This window comes from Tenrec ecaudatus, chromosome 1 (genome assembly GCF_050624435.1).
Source record: "Tenrec ecaudatus isolate mTenEca1 chromosome 1, mTenEca1.hap1, whole genome shotgun sequence".
NCBI lineage: Eukaryota > Metazoa > Chordata > Mammalia > Afrosoricida > Tenrecidae > Tenrec > Tenrec ecaudatus.
This window is the reverse complement of record NC_134530.1, coordinates 82,620,760-82,634,694: the sequence shown is the minus strand read 5'-3', so window position 1 is coordinate 82,634,694 and position 13,935 is coordinate 82,620,760. Positions and strand designations below refer to the sequence as shown.

Genomic DNA, 13,935 nt, shown 5'->3' with positions numbered 1-13,935 from the left:
AGTCCACTCAGAGGTGCCTAGAGTTCTCCTTCCCTCAGCCATTGATGACACTGTTCTTCTCTGGCACACAGCGGCCACTTTGAGCCAGAAGCTGCTTGTAAGAAGCGGGATGTGATGTCAAGCAAAATCCTTCACTATGTTGTACCCCCATTTCCATACCTGCACAATGAGATGGTTGGCCTAGGGGACCCCATTCATCACACTTACAAATGATTCTTTCGACTGAGTGCCACCGTTGGAGAAACATGGGCATGCAACTTTTACTTGGGTTTTTGATCTCATATCTCAAATTCACTGACGAACGGGCCCGAAGCCAGTCGAGTGCTTTCGTTCTGATTTGGTTTCCTGACACGGCAGACAGTGCTAACCTGGGGACGGGTGTGAGAACCTGCGATGTCACTGATGCTCAAGGCACAGAAGAGGCCCCCACTTCCTCAGATCAGGCCAGTGATCTGGAAACGTGCCCCTCTCCTCCTGCGCACCTGTGCCTGCTGTGCTTGCCCAGGGGCAGAGGCCCCAGAGAGAAACGAAGGTCAAACCTTTCCATGTACCTCCCCTGCCCTGCAGGGAAGTACAGTGTGAAGAGCATTGGGAACTTTCTAGGAAGGAGACATAACTTCTGGCCGATTGGGAATATCGCTCCTGTCCCATAGGGCCGTGAATAAGGGAGTGCTTAATGCAGCAGCATAAATTGGAATTTCCTTCTTGGAAAATATCATCAGCGTGACAGTCTATTTTCACCATGGTAGCCACCGTTTATCATGTATATGCTGTTAGCCAGACACATTACCGATTTCCTCCTTGGAAGCTGGTAAGGCTTAGGGGTAGGGTGATTGCCATTCTAAACAGGGTGAGCATCCCAGTCAGCTGTTTGCACCAGGTGTGTCCTGGGGTTAATTATGTAACGGCACTGACCCTCGGTTTACTGCTCCGTAAAATGGGACGATATCCGAGCATCTTCTTGTGAAGATTGGTGATAAGACACATACAGTAATGGGCATGTTGTCTGGCTCCTGGTAAGCATTTGGTGTTAATAGTGGTCAACGTCAGCATCATTCTTGTAGCCAGCTGTTGGGCTACTGCCAAAGATGCATGTCTGCATGGGAACTGGATGAAGGGACCACTGACGTCACTTCGCACTCGCCGGTCTGGTTCAGCGGGAGGCAGCAGTGGGCAGGTCCACAGGCCTTTCAGAGTCCGACTCACCGCGTTTTAAATCTAGACTCTGTCATTCTACCAATGAGTGACAAGGGCAGTTATTTCACTTCCCAAATCCTCCGTCGTCTCGGTTTAAAGGGAGGATGATAGCATCTGTCACACAGAGTTGACTGTAAAAGTCAAACAAGATAATTCACTTAAAATATTAGCGCAGTTCCTGGCAAGTGGATGTAATTTAATGAATGGGGACGATTAATGCCGGTATCTGTCTTCCTGTTATACCTAGACTCGGAATGATGGGGGGAGACATGAGTTTCATTCCCACAGGCTCCTTGTTTTCCAGGTTGCATCAGCTAATGAAGACATTGTGTGGTGGCAAGGTTGGTGCCGACACATCCTCGGGGACTTCTCCGTGCTATTGCCTGTGGATTGGATCATTAAGACACAATTTTCTTTTCTAGCTAGTGAGAGTGCTTCTTTCCAGAAAGGCACATCTTTGTTTAGGTGATTTGTTGAGAGGGAGAAACCGAATAATAAAAAAACAACAACAGGGTAGTCTTTCACTTAAGTAATTAACAAAATGCAGTCAATTTGAAGATTCCTTTGAAGATACATAATGTTGTTTTGACTCACCAAGGGAGCCGCTCAATTCTGGCTTAAACTGTAAGTTGTTCATCTTGGCTATCTGCTATCTCAGGTGCAAAATATGAGAAAAATGCAGTCCGGGATGTTGTAGGCTGGCCATTAATCAACCTACTATGCACATCGTAAACTAAAGAAGAGGAGGAAGCAAGATGACCACGGAGGAGGGGCATGCACAACAGGACCACAAGCCAAGCAATGTCCACAGCCGCCACTCACCGGAAGAGGCAAAGAACAGTTCTCCAGCAGAGCCCTCAGTGGAAAATTAATACAGGATATCAGTGCAAACGAGAGTTTGACCGATATGTCTTTAAACAGGCAAGTCTAGGGTTTGTGGGCATTTATAGAGATGTGGTGTGAGGGTGGCAGTAGAATAATCACATCAAGTTTTGAAATGGAATGAATTGGGTTCAAATCGTGGTTCTCCCACTGACTAGCTCTATGGTTTTGAACATCTCCTCAAACATTCACCGAGCACGTCAATGTCTCGGCGATGGTGGGTCTGCAGGGCTGCAGGTATCAGCTGCCCCTACAGGTGTCCACAGTGGAGCAGAGCAAGAAAGCTTGGTCCAAAGCAACAGGAGCTGGGCTGGAGAGGAGGACACAAGTAGTGAATATTTAAACAGCTTTTACCAAATGCTTACTAGGTACAAGATGCTTTTAAAAGTATTTTGTACGAATTACTCTTTAACACTCACAGTAGCGATGTCCTATAGGACAAGTGAATGCAGCTCATAGACATTCTATAGGCAGGGGAGAACTGACCCATGAGGTCCCGAGGTTACAGGGGTCAAAAGCCCCAGTTTTCTCCCCTGGAGCTGCTGGTGGTTTAGAACTGCCGTCTTGAGGATTGAAGGCCAACCTGTAACCTGTATGCCAACGGGGTTCCCTAACTCTGTACAGTAAGTACTATTTCTATGCTCACTTTACAGATGAGGAAACTGAGGCATGAAGAGAATGTTTTAGATGCCTGACATGATGACGTGATGAAAACACGGGGCCAGGACTTTAAAGTGCAGACGTGGACTTGGCAGTCATGTCTGGTTGGCATGGCTCAGACTGTGGTGTGCCGCAGGGCGAAAGGCATGCCTAGCCCTGGTGCATCCAGTAAGAGCGCGCGCTGTCAGTGAAGAATTTTGAAGCAATAATAAAGCAAAATAAATGTTGGTATCCTTTTTGCTCTCACCACAAGTCAGAAAGTCTACCAAAGTCAGCGGTGAAATATTCTTCCCAAATATCCCTACCAACGGCAATGATGAAATATTCCTCCAGGCAGAGTGAAGCGCTCCCACAAACCCTTTCCTGTCATGTGTCACTGGGTTTGGGGGACCATTTTGGATCATTCCAGCAACTTACCTTTTAGTTAAATAACAGATTGACTCATAAGATAAAGAAAGCCACCCAAAAGAAATGAACTCCGTTAAAAACATCATCCATATTAGACCAAATGGTCAAAAATTACACTGAAGCAAAGACAAGAAGGGGCACAGACATAGAGTCTTGGAAATGATGCAAAGAGAACAGAATGAATGAAAATGATGACCCGGTGTGGAAAATGGAACCAATATCACCGGATAAGTTCTAAGAAGATTATTCAATGGGAACCCAACTTGCTGTTAAATTTTCACCTTTGAAAATCATATGCATTCATATACATGTATATGTATATATAATATATAAAATGAACGCACTGCCATCAAGTTGATTCTGACTCATAGAGACTCGATAAGACAGGATAGAACTGTCCCTGTGAGTTTCCAAGACCGTGGCTCTTTATGGGAGTAGAAAGCCTCATCTTCCCCCAAGGAGTGGCTGGTGTTCTCTAACTGCTGACCTTGCGGTTAGCAGCCCAATGCATACCCACTACACCACCAGGGATCCTATATATTAGTGTTATGTAGATAGAGAGAGAGAGAGATCATGTATTGTTAAATATATCTATTTACATATTACAACTATATTATATATAACTATATATGTTTATAAAGTGATATAAATCTCTGACATGCCTCTGTTCACTGGGTTTGGCTGCCTTGTCAGATCATGAAAATTGAATCCTCAAGGGACGCTCACTTTGGCACTTTCTGGTTTAGCTCAGCTTCCTGCAAGTCAGAGGCAGTTTGGCAGTTTGTCACAAAGCCCCCTCTGGATGGCTCTAATTAGAGGACAGCAGATTGGCTGGAACCCAGAGAAGCCATTAGAGAGAAATGAGCCCATGTCCAGAAGGGCACTTTCCTGCAATCTTTTGTCACCTCACCCAATAATGTCTCACGAACAAAATAGAAATGGCAGAAATAGTTCCGCCATCCATGAGTTCATGAATTCCAAAAACCTTTTTGTAGGACAATTTCTATCCAAGTCTCTAGACTTAAAACCTGGATGCATAGATGGATGGAAGGATAGGTGAGTGGATTCGTGGGTGGGGCCAACTCCAATTCATGGTAGCCTATTGTATAACAGAATAAAATGTTTTCTGGACCTACGCCATCTCATGATTGCAGTATATTCAAGTCCATCGTGTGGCTCTCATGCCTATCTGTCTCACCCTCACTCTCCCTGGCTGTCTCCTTCACCAAACATAATGTCCTCCTCTAGCAACTGGTCCCTCCTAGTGAAGAGTTCAAAGTCAAAGTCAGACAATGGTCTGTTGTGAGCAAAAACGCTTTCACGGGCTAATTTTCATTAGTACGTTGTCAGGCCTTTTTTCTTAGTCTGTCTTATTCTGGTAGTTCTGCTGAATCTTGCTCCCCCTGGATGGCCCCGCTAGCATGTGAAATATCAGTGACATAGTCCCTGCAACATGCAAACAACCACAGTACAACAAATTGACAGAGGAGTTATGGCTAAGCTTAGCAAGTCAATGCTCATTTCCCTTGGAATGCCTAATTTGCAAATTTAAAATGTCCCCAAAGTAACTGTCAGTGCCTCACCTTTTGATTCTGGCATGGAAAGCAATCTGTCCACTCTGACCAGTTGCTCAGCTGGCAGTTGACTGGAGTTGGAGTAGAAGCTTCACCAGCCCGGCTTATTCGCCTAAAGAGAGAACAAAGTCCCACAATTCAGGGCACAATATTTAGGCCAAAAAAAAAAAGCTATGCATATTTTCCTTCCAGGAAACAAGCAGCTCATCGCTGAAACAAGGAGTAGCTATGGGTGATACCAACAGTTTCACTGTCCTGCTGCTAATGCAGGCCTGGGTGCTGAAGCCTTAAATAATCACCTCCTTAGCCATTTGGCAGTCCCATAGGGATCACATCGTTCTAACTGTCGACCTACAGTGCTGAAGAGAATGGAATTCCTGTTTTGGTGAGCCAGGTAGCAGAAAGCCCCAGCTGGATCTGAGGTCAGAGGACTGAATTTGAATCTCAACCACTTACTGGTCTTGAAGACTTGAACAGACTACTTAATATCTCTGTGCTACAACCTTTCCACCCATAAAATTATGTTCATAATAGCCTGACTTCATGGAGCTATGTCCCAAGGCAGTGCAGACCATTCATGTGGTTGTTAGAGGTCAACAGTCACCCCAAGGCACCTTTAAAGAAAGGTCTTATGATCTATTTGCAAAATATCAACGATGAAAACTCTGTGGAATGTAGATCTACTCTGACACACAGAGGATCACCAGGACTTGGAATCAACTTGGTGGCCACTGACTCGGTTTCTTTTTCAATGAGATTACACTCTTGATCAGCGGGGTAAATGTATCCCGCCATTCTTGCCCAGACTGTGGATCCAAGCAAGGCGAAATCCTGGACTACTGCAACCTCTTCTTCATTTGGTCCAGTGGTGAGGATTTTGCTTTCTTTACGTCTAGTTGCAATTCACACTGAAGGCTGGAATCCTTGATCAGCAAGTGCTCGGAGTCCTCCTCATTTTCCTCCTCACTTTCAGCAAGCAAGGTTGTGTCACCTCCATATAGCAGCTTGTTCAGAAGCCTTCCTCTAGTCCCGCTGCCACACTCTTCATCATATAGTCCAGCATACAGATTAATCAAGTATGACAAGAGCATGCAACCCTGACACGCGCCTCTCCTGGTTGTCAACCGTGCAGTGTCCCCTTGGTCTGCCCACACAAATGCCTCTTGATCCACGTACAAGTTCTGCATGAGCACCACGAAGTGTTCTGGAATTCCCACTCTTTTCAACACGATCTAAAGTTCTTATCATTAATACTTGCCTTCAAACTTTTAGTAGCAGAAACCCTTTATACTCTTATGAATTAATAATGTCAAAGAGCTATCATTAAATGCATTATCAGTATGCACATAATTTAAAAGCAAAACTGATAAAAACTCGAATTATTTATTAATTTGTTTAAAAATTACCATGTAAGCCCATTACACGCTACCATAAAAACACATAATGTTATAAAAGATTTCTGAGAGAAAAAAACTGGTGAGAAAATTGCTGTTCTTTTACATATTAGCTGCATAGAAGCAGCTAAACTTTCCTTTCTACTTCCACAATCAAGATGTTGCTGTATGCCATGTTGGTTGAAGTCTATGGGGAAACTTCAAACCTCATGCAGTTCTGTAGTTGGAAAAGGAAGGAATGTTTTGTCTTTTCCGACTACTGGGAATGTTCTCCTTTGACGCCACACCAAAAGTTTATATGGGCTAATCCCTAAGATGTCAGTTACAGTGTGGAATCTGAAATCATACCCATAAGCATTTCACATTCTCCTATGCTCATGTCCACTGGCCTATCTGAACTTTTAATAGCTCTGTATCCAAAGCGTATTTGGTAAATACAAGTTTTCAAAAATTTTAATAATTTTCACGTAGAAGCCCACATTTGGTTATTGGTGAGGCTCACCTTGTTCATTTTTGAGGTAATGTCTGCTAAATGCTTGAGGCTGAATACAGCTGTTTGTCTGGCAGTTATTTTGCAAAGGAAAGAAAAAAATGGCCACTGAGTGTACAATTCCTTTTCCTTTAGGCATCATCATCCTTCAGCAGGCAACAGTTCTTTTATGAATTCTTCCCATATTGCCACAGAGCACATGGAAAGCAAATGTACTCAGGGATGGTGGCTTAGTAACATTAATAATTCTCCCAGATTTAATAAGGACTTTTAAAATAGAAAACAAAAATTTTCTTGTGAGTTTATGGTCACTGCCTTGATTGTACCAAACTTCAACAATCCAGCATCGTGTGGCCAAACCTAAAAAAGCTGCTCCATAATTATTTTAAAAGGGAGGAGACAGGACCAGTGGTGAGAGTGGCGATACTGGGAGGGTGGAGGGAAGGTGGGATGGAAAGGGGGAACTGATTACAAGGATCTACATATAACCTCCTCCCTCAGGGATGGGCAACAGAAAAGTGAGCGAAGGGAGGTGTCAGACAGTGTAAGATATGACAAAATAATAATAATTTATTATTATATAATAGTTTTATCAAGGGTTCATGAGGGAGAGGAGAGCAGGGAGGGAGGGGGAAAATGAAGAGCTGATACCAAGTGCTCAAGTAGAAAGCAACTGCTTTGAGAATGATGAGGGCAACAAATGTACAAATGTGCTTGACACATGGATGTATATATGGATTGTGATAAGAGTTGTAAGAGCCCCCAATAAAATGATATTTTTAATTGAAAAAATAAATAAATAAAAGGGAGGAGAGGGAAAGGACATAAGAAAAAGAAGGGGAGAGTGGAAGGAAGGCAAGAAAAGAAATGAAGAAGTCAGGAGGGATAGAAGGAGGAGGAGAAAGAGGATGGAGGCGAAACGAAGAAAAGAAGAAACATGGAGGGAGACAGATAAGAAAACCAATTTCATAATATTGTTTAGAGATTTATTCGCATCTGATTCCAGTTAAAATCGAATTAAGTATACCTTTCAAACCTTAATCTGAACTTAGCCCTAGGAATCACTTTCAGCCAAATGGCAGACTATAAAATAAACCATAACACTCAGGGAGGAACATACTTCACAAAGCAAATAATCCTACAAATCTGAAAGGGCAGTGTTTGCCCCAAAACAAAGCTCAGAAAGAAAAGGCTGCAGGGAAAGAAGGACAAATGAATACAAGAAACCTAGAGGAAAAGTAGGGAGCTTTCTTTTATATTGAGGGACTTGCAACTAATGTTAGGAAGCAAAAGGTTGAATGGAAAACTGATTTTCTCTGGAAACTTTCACCCAAATCACAATTAAAAAAAATTTCTTACTGGTCACAAGTAGACAGGAAGGGGTGTGGATGTAATGGAAACCCAAAACCCACCTGTAAGAAAGTTGGACAGTCCCTCTCAGCAGGGCCACAGAGAGGATGAAAATCCAGGGTGCAGTACAGCACTGATGAACCACATCACTATCCTCTAGTTCTTTAATGTTTACTCCCCATACTATTACAGTTTTTATTTGTTTTATTTCATTTCTCATTCTATTTTCATATGTTCATTTGTATATTTAACATCATTCGGTACGTGAAAACCAAGATAGAGAACCCTTCAGAAACAGTAACAGGAGTAATGGTTCCCTGGGGGCACAGGAAGAGAGTGAGATAGGACGGCAGGAATAGGAAGCAGACAGTATTGATGACTGTATAACCCCACTCGATGGGATCAGACAACAGAATGGTATGTGGATGGATATGTTGGATTGTGTAAGATACTGGGAAAAGAAGAGCTATTATAGAGGGGGAGAAATAAGGGTTCCTGGAGGGTAGGGTGGTGGAGGGAGGGGAGCTGACATCAAGGAGTTAAAGAAGAAAGAAATGTCATGAACTGATTGTGGTAGGAATTGTACAATACTGCTTATTGTGATTGAACTATGAAATGTTATGATATCTGCAAGAGCTCCCAATAAAATGATTTAAAATTTTAAAAAATTCGGATCTCTAGATGTTAAAGTGACTCAAAATTTGGCTCAATGTTTCTGATAGGTTACACTAATAATAAAGACTTGATTTATAGACACATAAAGAAAAAGAAGACTGCTAATCACCAAATAGGTGGAAGAAAAAAACCAGGGTAAAGGTTTGGAGACAGAAAATGACTCCAGCCTTTGTTCTGCATCTCTCTGTAGAATTGTCAAGGTAATGTCATTGTAAGCCCACAGAGACAGCATTATGGTTTCAAAATGGAAGGAAACAACATCAATGGATACCACACTGTGTTGCTGCAGTTTTCAAGATTTGTGGCACGATGTCTAGAGAAAGGCATTCACAATCATGCCTTCACTGATGTACACCAGGGCAATCCGTGGAGCCATTGCAGGGCTCCAACCTTTTAGCCAATATCAACTATCTGACCAGCTTTTTCTCATCATTCCAACGAATTGTTTCCATAGTGTGGCTCATTTGGGGTGATTATAAAAGGACTACATTCTCATGAAAGAGAATCTAGAAGAGATAACCAAATACAAAATCCCTCTAAAACCTATGATCATTTATCTTTTTGTTATATTTCCTTCCAGTTTTCTCATAGCAGCATTGAGGTCATAGATTTATAGTCTTATTTTCTACTAAACATTGTAGCAAAACTATAAATAATTTTTTCATTACAATAATTTCATGATGATGCACCATTCGAGTCTCATAATCTTGAACAATTGGGTTACAGACTCCCCAGGTTCTCTGGATTCTAAGTCATTTACTAAGGACATACCTTGTGGAATAGAATGACTGAGTAAGGAAACAAGTGATTCCAAAGCTTAGACAGATGTTGTCAAATGGCTTTCCTAAAGAGCCATATCTAGTTTTCATGAACTTGAGAAATCATCAATAAGTCTGTGACCTAGGAAGTCTCGTGAAGGCAGTGGTGGGGAGTGGGGGTTAAAGCATACCCCAGCTTTAAAAATAAAAACCACTCGACCAGTCTGACATGTAATCTAGAGCACAGGAATTCAAAATCTTTGACGTTGATCTCAATTTGCCTTTAACTTGCTCTGTTACTATAAGCGAATTATAGTAAGGCATTTAGGTTCTAGTGTGGGGTTTCTTTTAATCTACAGATGATGCAAAAGTCAATGTGGTGTTGTAAGGTTTTATAAAGTATATTTTGTGGGATACTGGGGGTCAAGTAGATGAAACAACAAGATTAAAGATAAAGACATTTTTATTAACTCTGCACTGCTCTTGGAAGAGCCCAAACGCTTACCCCATTGGGTCATCAGTGCTCCTTGTCGGCAGTTCAAGATGCCCAATGCCATATTAAAGCCTCTGAGAATTCCTGTATTTTAAATGTGCTGGACACACACTTCCCAAAGTCTGGGAACACAATTCCTTCCTTCCTTCCTTTCTCTTTTTTTTTCTCCCCGTGCAACATCTGAGACTATGTAACTCAGTTTAGTAAACGCTGATGCAATACAAAGAGTTTTTAGAACCTGTCAAGCATGCATGAAAGTCCAGTTTCTGCCAGTTACTAGACTTCGGTTTTCCAATGGCTGAAACACCGAGATAATAGTAATTCGCAAGGCTGCTTTGCCGGTGGAGGGTGCATTTCTTCTCCCTAGCCTTCTCCGTGTGCTCATGAGCGCTCATCACACCTCTCCATCTTCATCACACTTGTAGCGAATGCCTGTTCTGTTTGGGCAGTGCACTGACGACACGCTTGCACGTGCCTTGCCTTTGGGAGAGGATGCTGGGGAAAGGAACTAGCAGGGGCATTGCATATGCAACCTACGCACTGAGTGCTCCACCCAGAGCATGGCCACCTCAGCAACTTTGAAAGCAACTTCATTAATTAGCTACCAGTCCTAGAGCAGGAGGTCAGAAAACCTAACCCCGATTCCTGATGGATTCCATCTTAATAAATAGACCAAACCAGCAACGATATTCAAGACTGGTTGTCACTCATTATGCAAACTGGAGTCAGTCGCATTCAGTGACTTGACAATGACATCTCGAAACTGAGGTATTTTTCATTTGACTTTGAAAGAGAACAGGCTCCAGTGGTCTCCAGGTTGCTAAAGCCAGAGGAGGCTTTGCTCCTTTGTCTGACTTGCTGTTGGCAGTTGAGGTGTGTCCTCCAAAAAGTTACCCTCAAGCCCTAACTGCCCCCCCCCATCTCTGCAGGGATGCTTGAGCAGTGAGCCTGGGTGGCATGATGGCTAAGGGTCGGCTGCGAAGTGAAAGTGGTTTAACTCTCACCTCACCAGCCTCTGCAGGCGAAATAGGTGGCCATCAGCTGCAGACAGGGCAAATAGGTGGCCGTCAGCTGCAGACAGGGCGAATAGGTGGCCGTCAGCTGCAGACAGGACTAGAGCGCTGGAACCCCCAGGGGCAGTGCCGCTGTGCCCTATAGGGAGCTCAGAGTTGGAAAAGACCTGGGCAGCAGTGGGTGGCGGTGGCAGGCCTGACCATGGTAAAATGAGGCCATACTCGAGGGCGGTGAGCCCTAAATGCAACGGCTGGCGTTTTTATAGGAAAAAAATAATAATAAGGAGACTTGGACCCAGAGATACAGAGGAGACACGGGTAGAAGTCCAAGAAGATGGAGGCAGATACTGCTATTAAGCTACCAAATGGCACAGAATGCCTAGAAACACAAGAAGCTGGAGGAGGTGGGGAAAGATTTGTCCCTGTAGCGTATGTCCCTGCGGAAGGTTTGGTTTTGGATTTCTAACCCCATCACTGAGAGAAACCTAATTTCTGCCACTTGAAGCCATCCAACTTGAGTAACTGAGTACAGCAACTATAAAAAATTAAGCTCTTTTAAATAGTTTGTTTCTTGATACAATCTCTTCATTAGACTCTCAACACTACAACTCCTTGCTCTCCTTCCACCCCCGTGACCAGCTGTCTTTGACTTTAACCACGGAGCTTCCTCCAGATACAGCCCTGCTTCTCGTCTTTGCTTTCTCTGCATGTGCACCCTCAAGGCTCTCACTGCTTGCCTTGCCTTCCTGCACCCCCTAAATGTAGGCCTTCAACCCAGACCACAATTCTGCAATCGTGCCCTGTGTAACCAACTGCCTATTTCATATCACCTCCACTACTTGGCCATCAGTTCGTTGTTTTGCGGTGACTTGTATGTTGCTATGTTGCTGGAAACTATGTCTCTGGCATTTAAAATGCCAGCAAGGGCATGCAAAATGAATCGGTTTCAGCAGAGCTTCCAGGCTAAGAACAGACCACAAAGAAGGACTCTGCTGCCCAATTCAGAGGAAGTAGCTGCTGAAAACATTTCACATAGCTTCAAAACATTGTCAGAGACTGAAAGCCTGATGGGAAGCCGCACATTGTCAGGGAAGATGGGCACCACAGGCCCTGAAAGTGGGACTAGAGAGGAACTGCTTTCTTTCAGTGGAGTCCCCTATAGTTATGGGTATGAAGTAGAGTCTGTGGGTGTAGGAGCTTCAAGATCTTCATTTGCTGAGGACGCATGACTCAAAGTAAGAAGGCACAGCTGCAAAGAAGCTGCTAATGATCAGAATGTAGAATGTGCGAAGTCTGAATCTAGGGAAACTGGAAGTCATCAAAAATGACATGGAACATAGAAAGCTCGGTGTCCGTGGCATTATTGAGCTGAAATGGACTGGGATTGGCATTTTGAATCAGGAAATCATATGATTCCCTGTGCTCCGGGAAGGGCACATCCAGAAGAACGGCAGCACATTCATTGTCAGAAAGGCCATTGCAAAATCAATCCTGAAGTGCAATGCTGTCTGTGATAGGATTGCATCTATCTGCCACCAAGGAAATTCAATCAGTACAACTGTTATTCAATGTATGCACCCATCACGAAACCTAGTGGTGAAGAAATGAAAAATTCTGGGAAGGACTTCAGTTGGAAATTGATCAAACATGCCATCAAGATGCATTGATAACTCGTGATGATTAGAATGCAAACGTCTGAAACAAAGAAGCAGTTGGAATATAGGGACTTGGTAACAGAAAGGAAGCTAGAGATCACGTGATGCAATTTTGCAAGACCAACAACTTCTTCATAGCAAATCCTTTTTTTCAACAACACAAATGGCAACTGGACACATAGGCTTCTCCAGAGGGAAAACACAGAAATTAAATTGACTCTACTTGTGGCTAGAGATGGTGGAGAAGCTCAATATCAGCAGTTGAATCCAGACCATCATATGTAAGTTCAGGTTGAAGCTGAAGAAAATTAAAACAAGCTCAGGAAAACCCAAATATGGCCTTGATTCTATCCCACCTGAGTTCTGAGACTATCTCAAGAACAGACTTGCTCCACTGAACACAAATGACAGCTGTGGGAGGACATCAGGGCCACCATTTGTGAAGAAAGCAAAAGGTCATCAAGAAGGCAGGAAAGGTGCGTGTTATTATCCCCGCGGGTCTGTCTAAATAAGATAGGCTGGATGAACAATCTGGGGGAGAAAACAACAGGACCTACAGTTCCGGGGGGACATGGGATACAGGGAGGTGGGAGGAAAGGAAGTGGTGTTAACAAACCCAGGGAAAAGGTAACAACAAGTGATCCAAATTGGTGGTGAGGTGGGTGTGGGAGGCCTGGTAGGGCATGATCAAAGGTAATGTAACCAAGAGGAATTGCTGAAACCCAGGTGGGGACTGAGCATGTTAGTGGGACAGGAGGAAAGTCAAGGGAAGTACAGGAAAGAGCTAGGAGGCAAAGGGCATTTATAGAGGTCTAGATAAATACATATACATATGCAAATATATTTATATATGAAGATGGGGAAATAGAGCTATATGCCTATATTTATAGGTTTAGTATTAAGGTAGTAGAAGGACATTAGGCCTCCACTCAAGTACTCCCTCAATGCAAGAATAATTTCTTCTATTAAATTGACATTCTATGATGCTCACCTTCCCGACACAACCACTGAAGACAAAGCAGGTAAATAAGAAAATGTGGTGAAGAAAGCTGATGGCGCCCAGCTATCAAAAGATATAGCTTCTGGGGTCTTAAAGGCTTGAGGGTAAACAAGCAGCCATCGAGCTCAGAAGTTACAAAGCCCACATGGAAGAACACACCAGCCTGTATGATCACGAGTTGCTGAAGGGATCAGTTATCAGGCATCAAAGAACAAAAAATCATATCATTGGGTGCACACCTTCATGATCCAATTGCTGAGGACAAATGAGTGCATAAGCAAATGTGGTGAAGAATGCTGATGGTACCCAACTATCAAAAGGTATAGCGTTTGGGGTCTTAAAGGCTTAAAGGTAAACAAGCGACCATCTAGCTCAGAAGCAAAAAA

General features: G+C 43.3%; 1 protein-coding gene across 1 annotated transcript in view; it reads right to left on the bottom strand.

Annotated features, from left to right (window-relative positions):
• C8A (complement C8 alpha chain) overlaps positions 1 to 11,114 on the bottom strand; it is a 61,965-nt gene extending 50,851 nt beyond the window's left edge. The window contains exons 1-3 of the mRNA XM_075533980.1: positions 11,096 to 11,114; positions 10,886 to 10,952; positions 4,731 to 4,833 (exon numbers count right to left, since the gene is read on the bottom strand). Of these exons, the coding sequence (XP_075390095.1) occupies positions 4,731 to 4,833; positions 10,886 to 10,952; positions 11,096 to 11,114 (189 nt within the window). The remainder of the gene's footprint in view (positions 1 to 4,730; positions 4,834 to 10,885; positions 10,953 to 11,095) is intronic.
• Between the last annotated feature and the right edge of the window lie 2,821 nt (positions 11,115 to 13,935).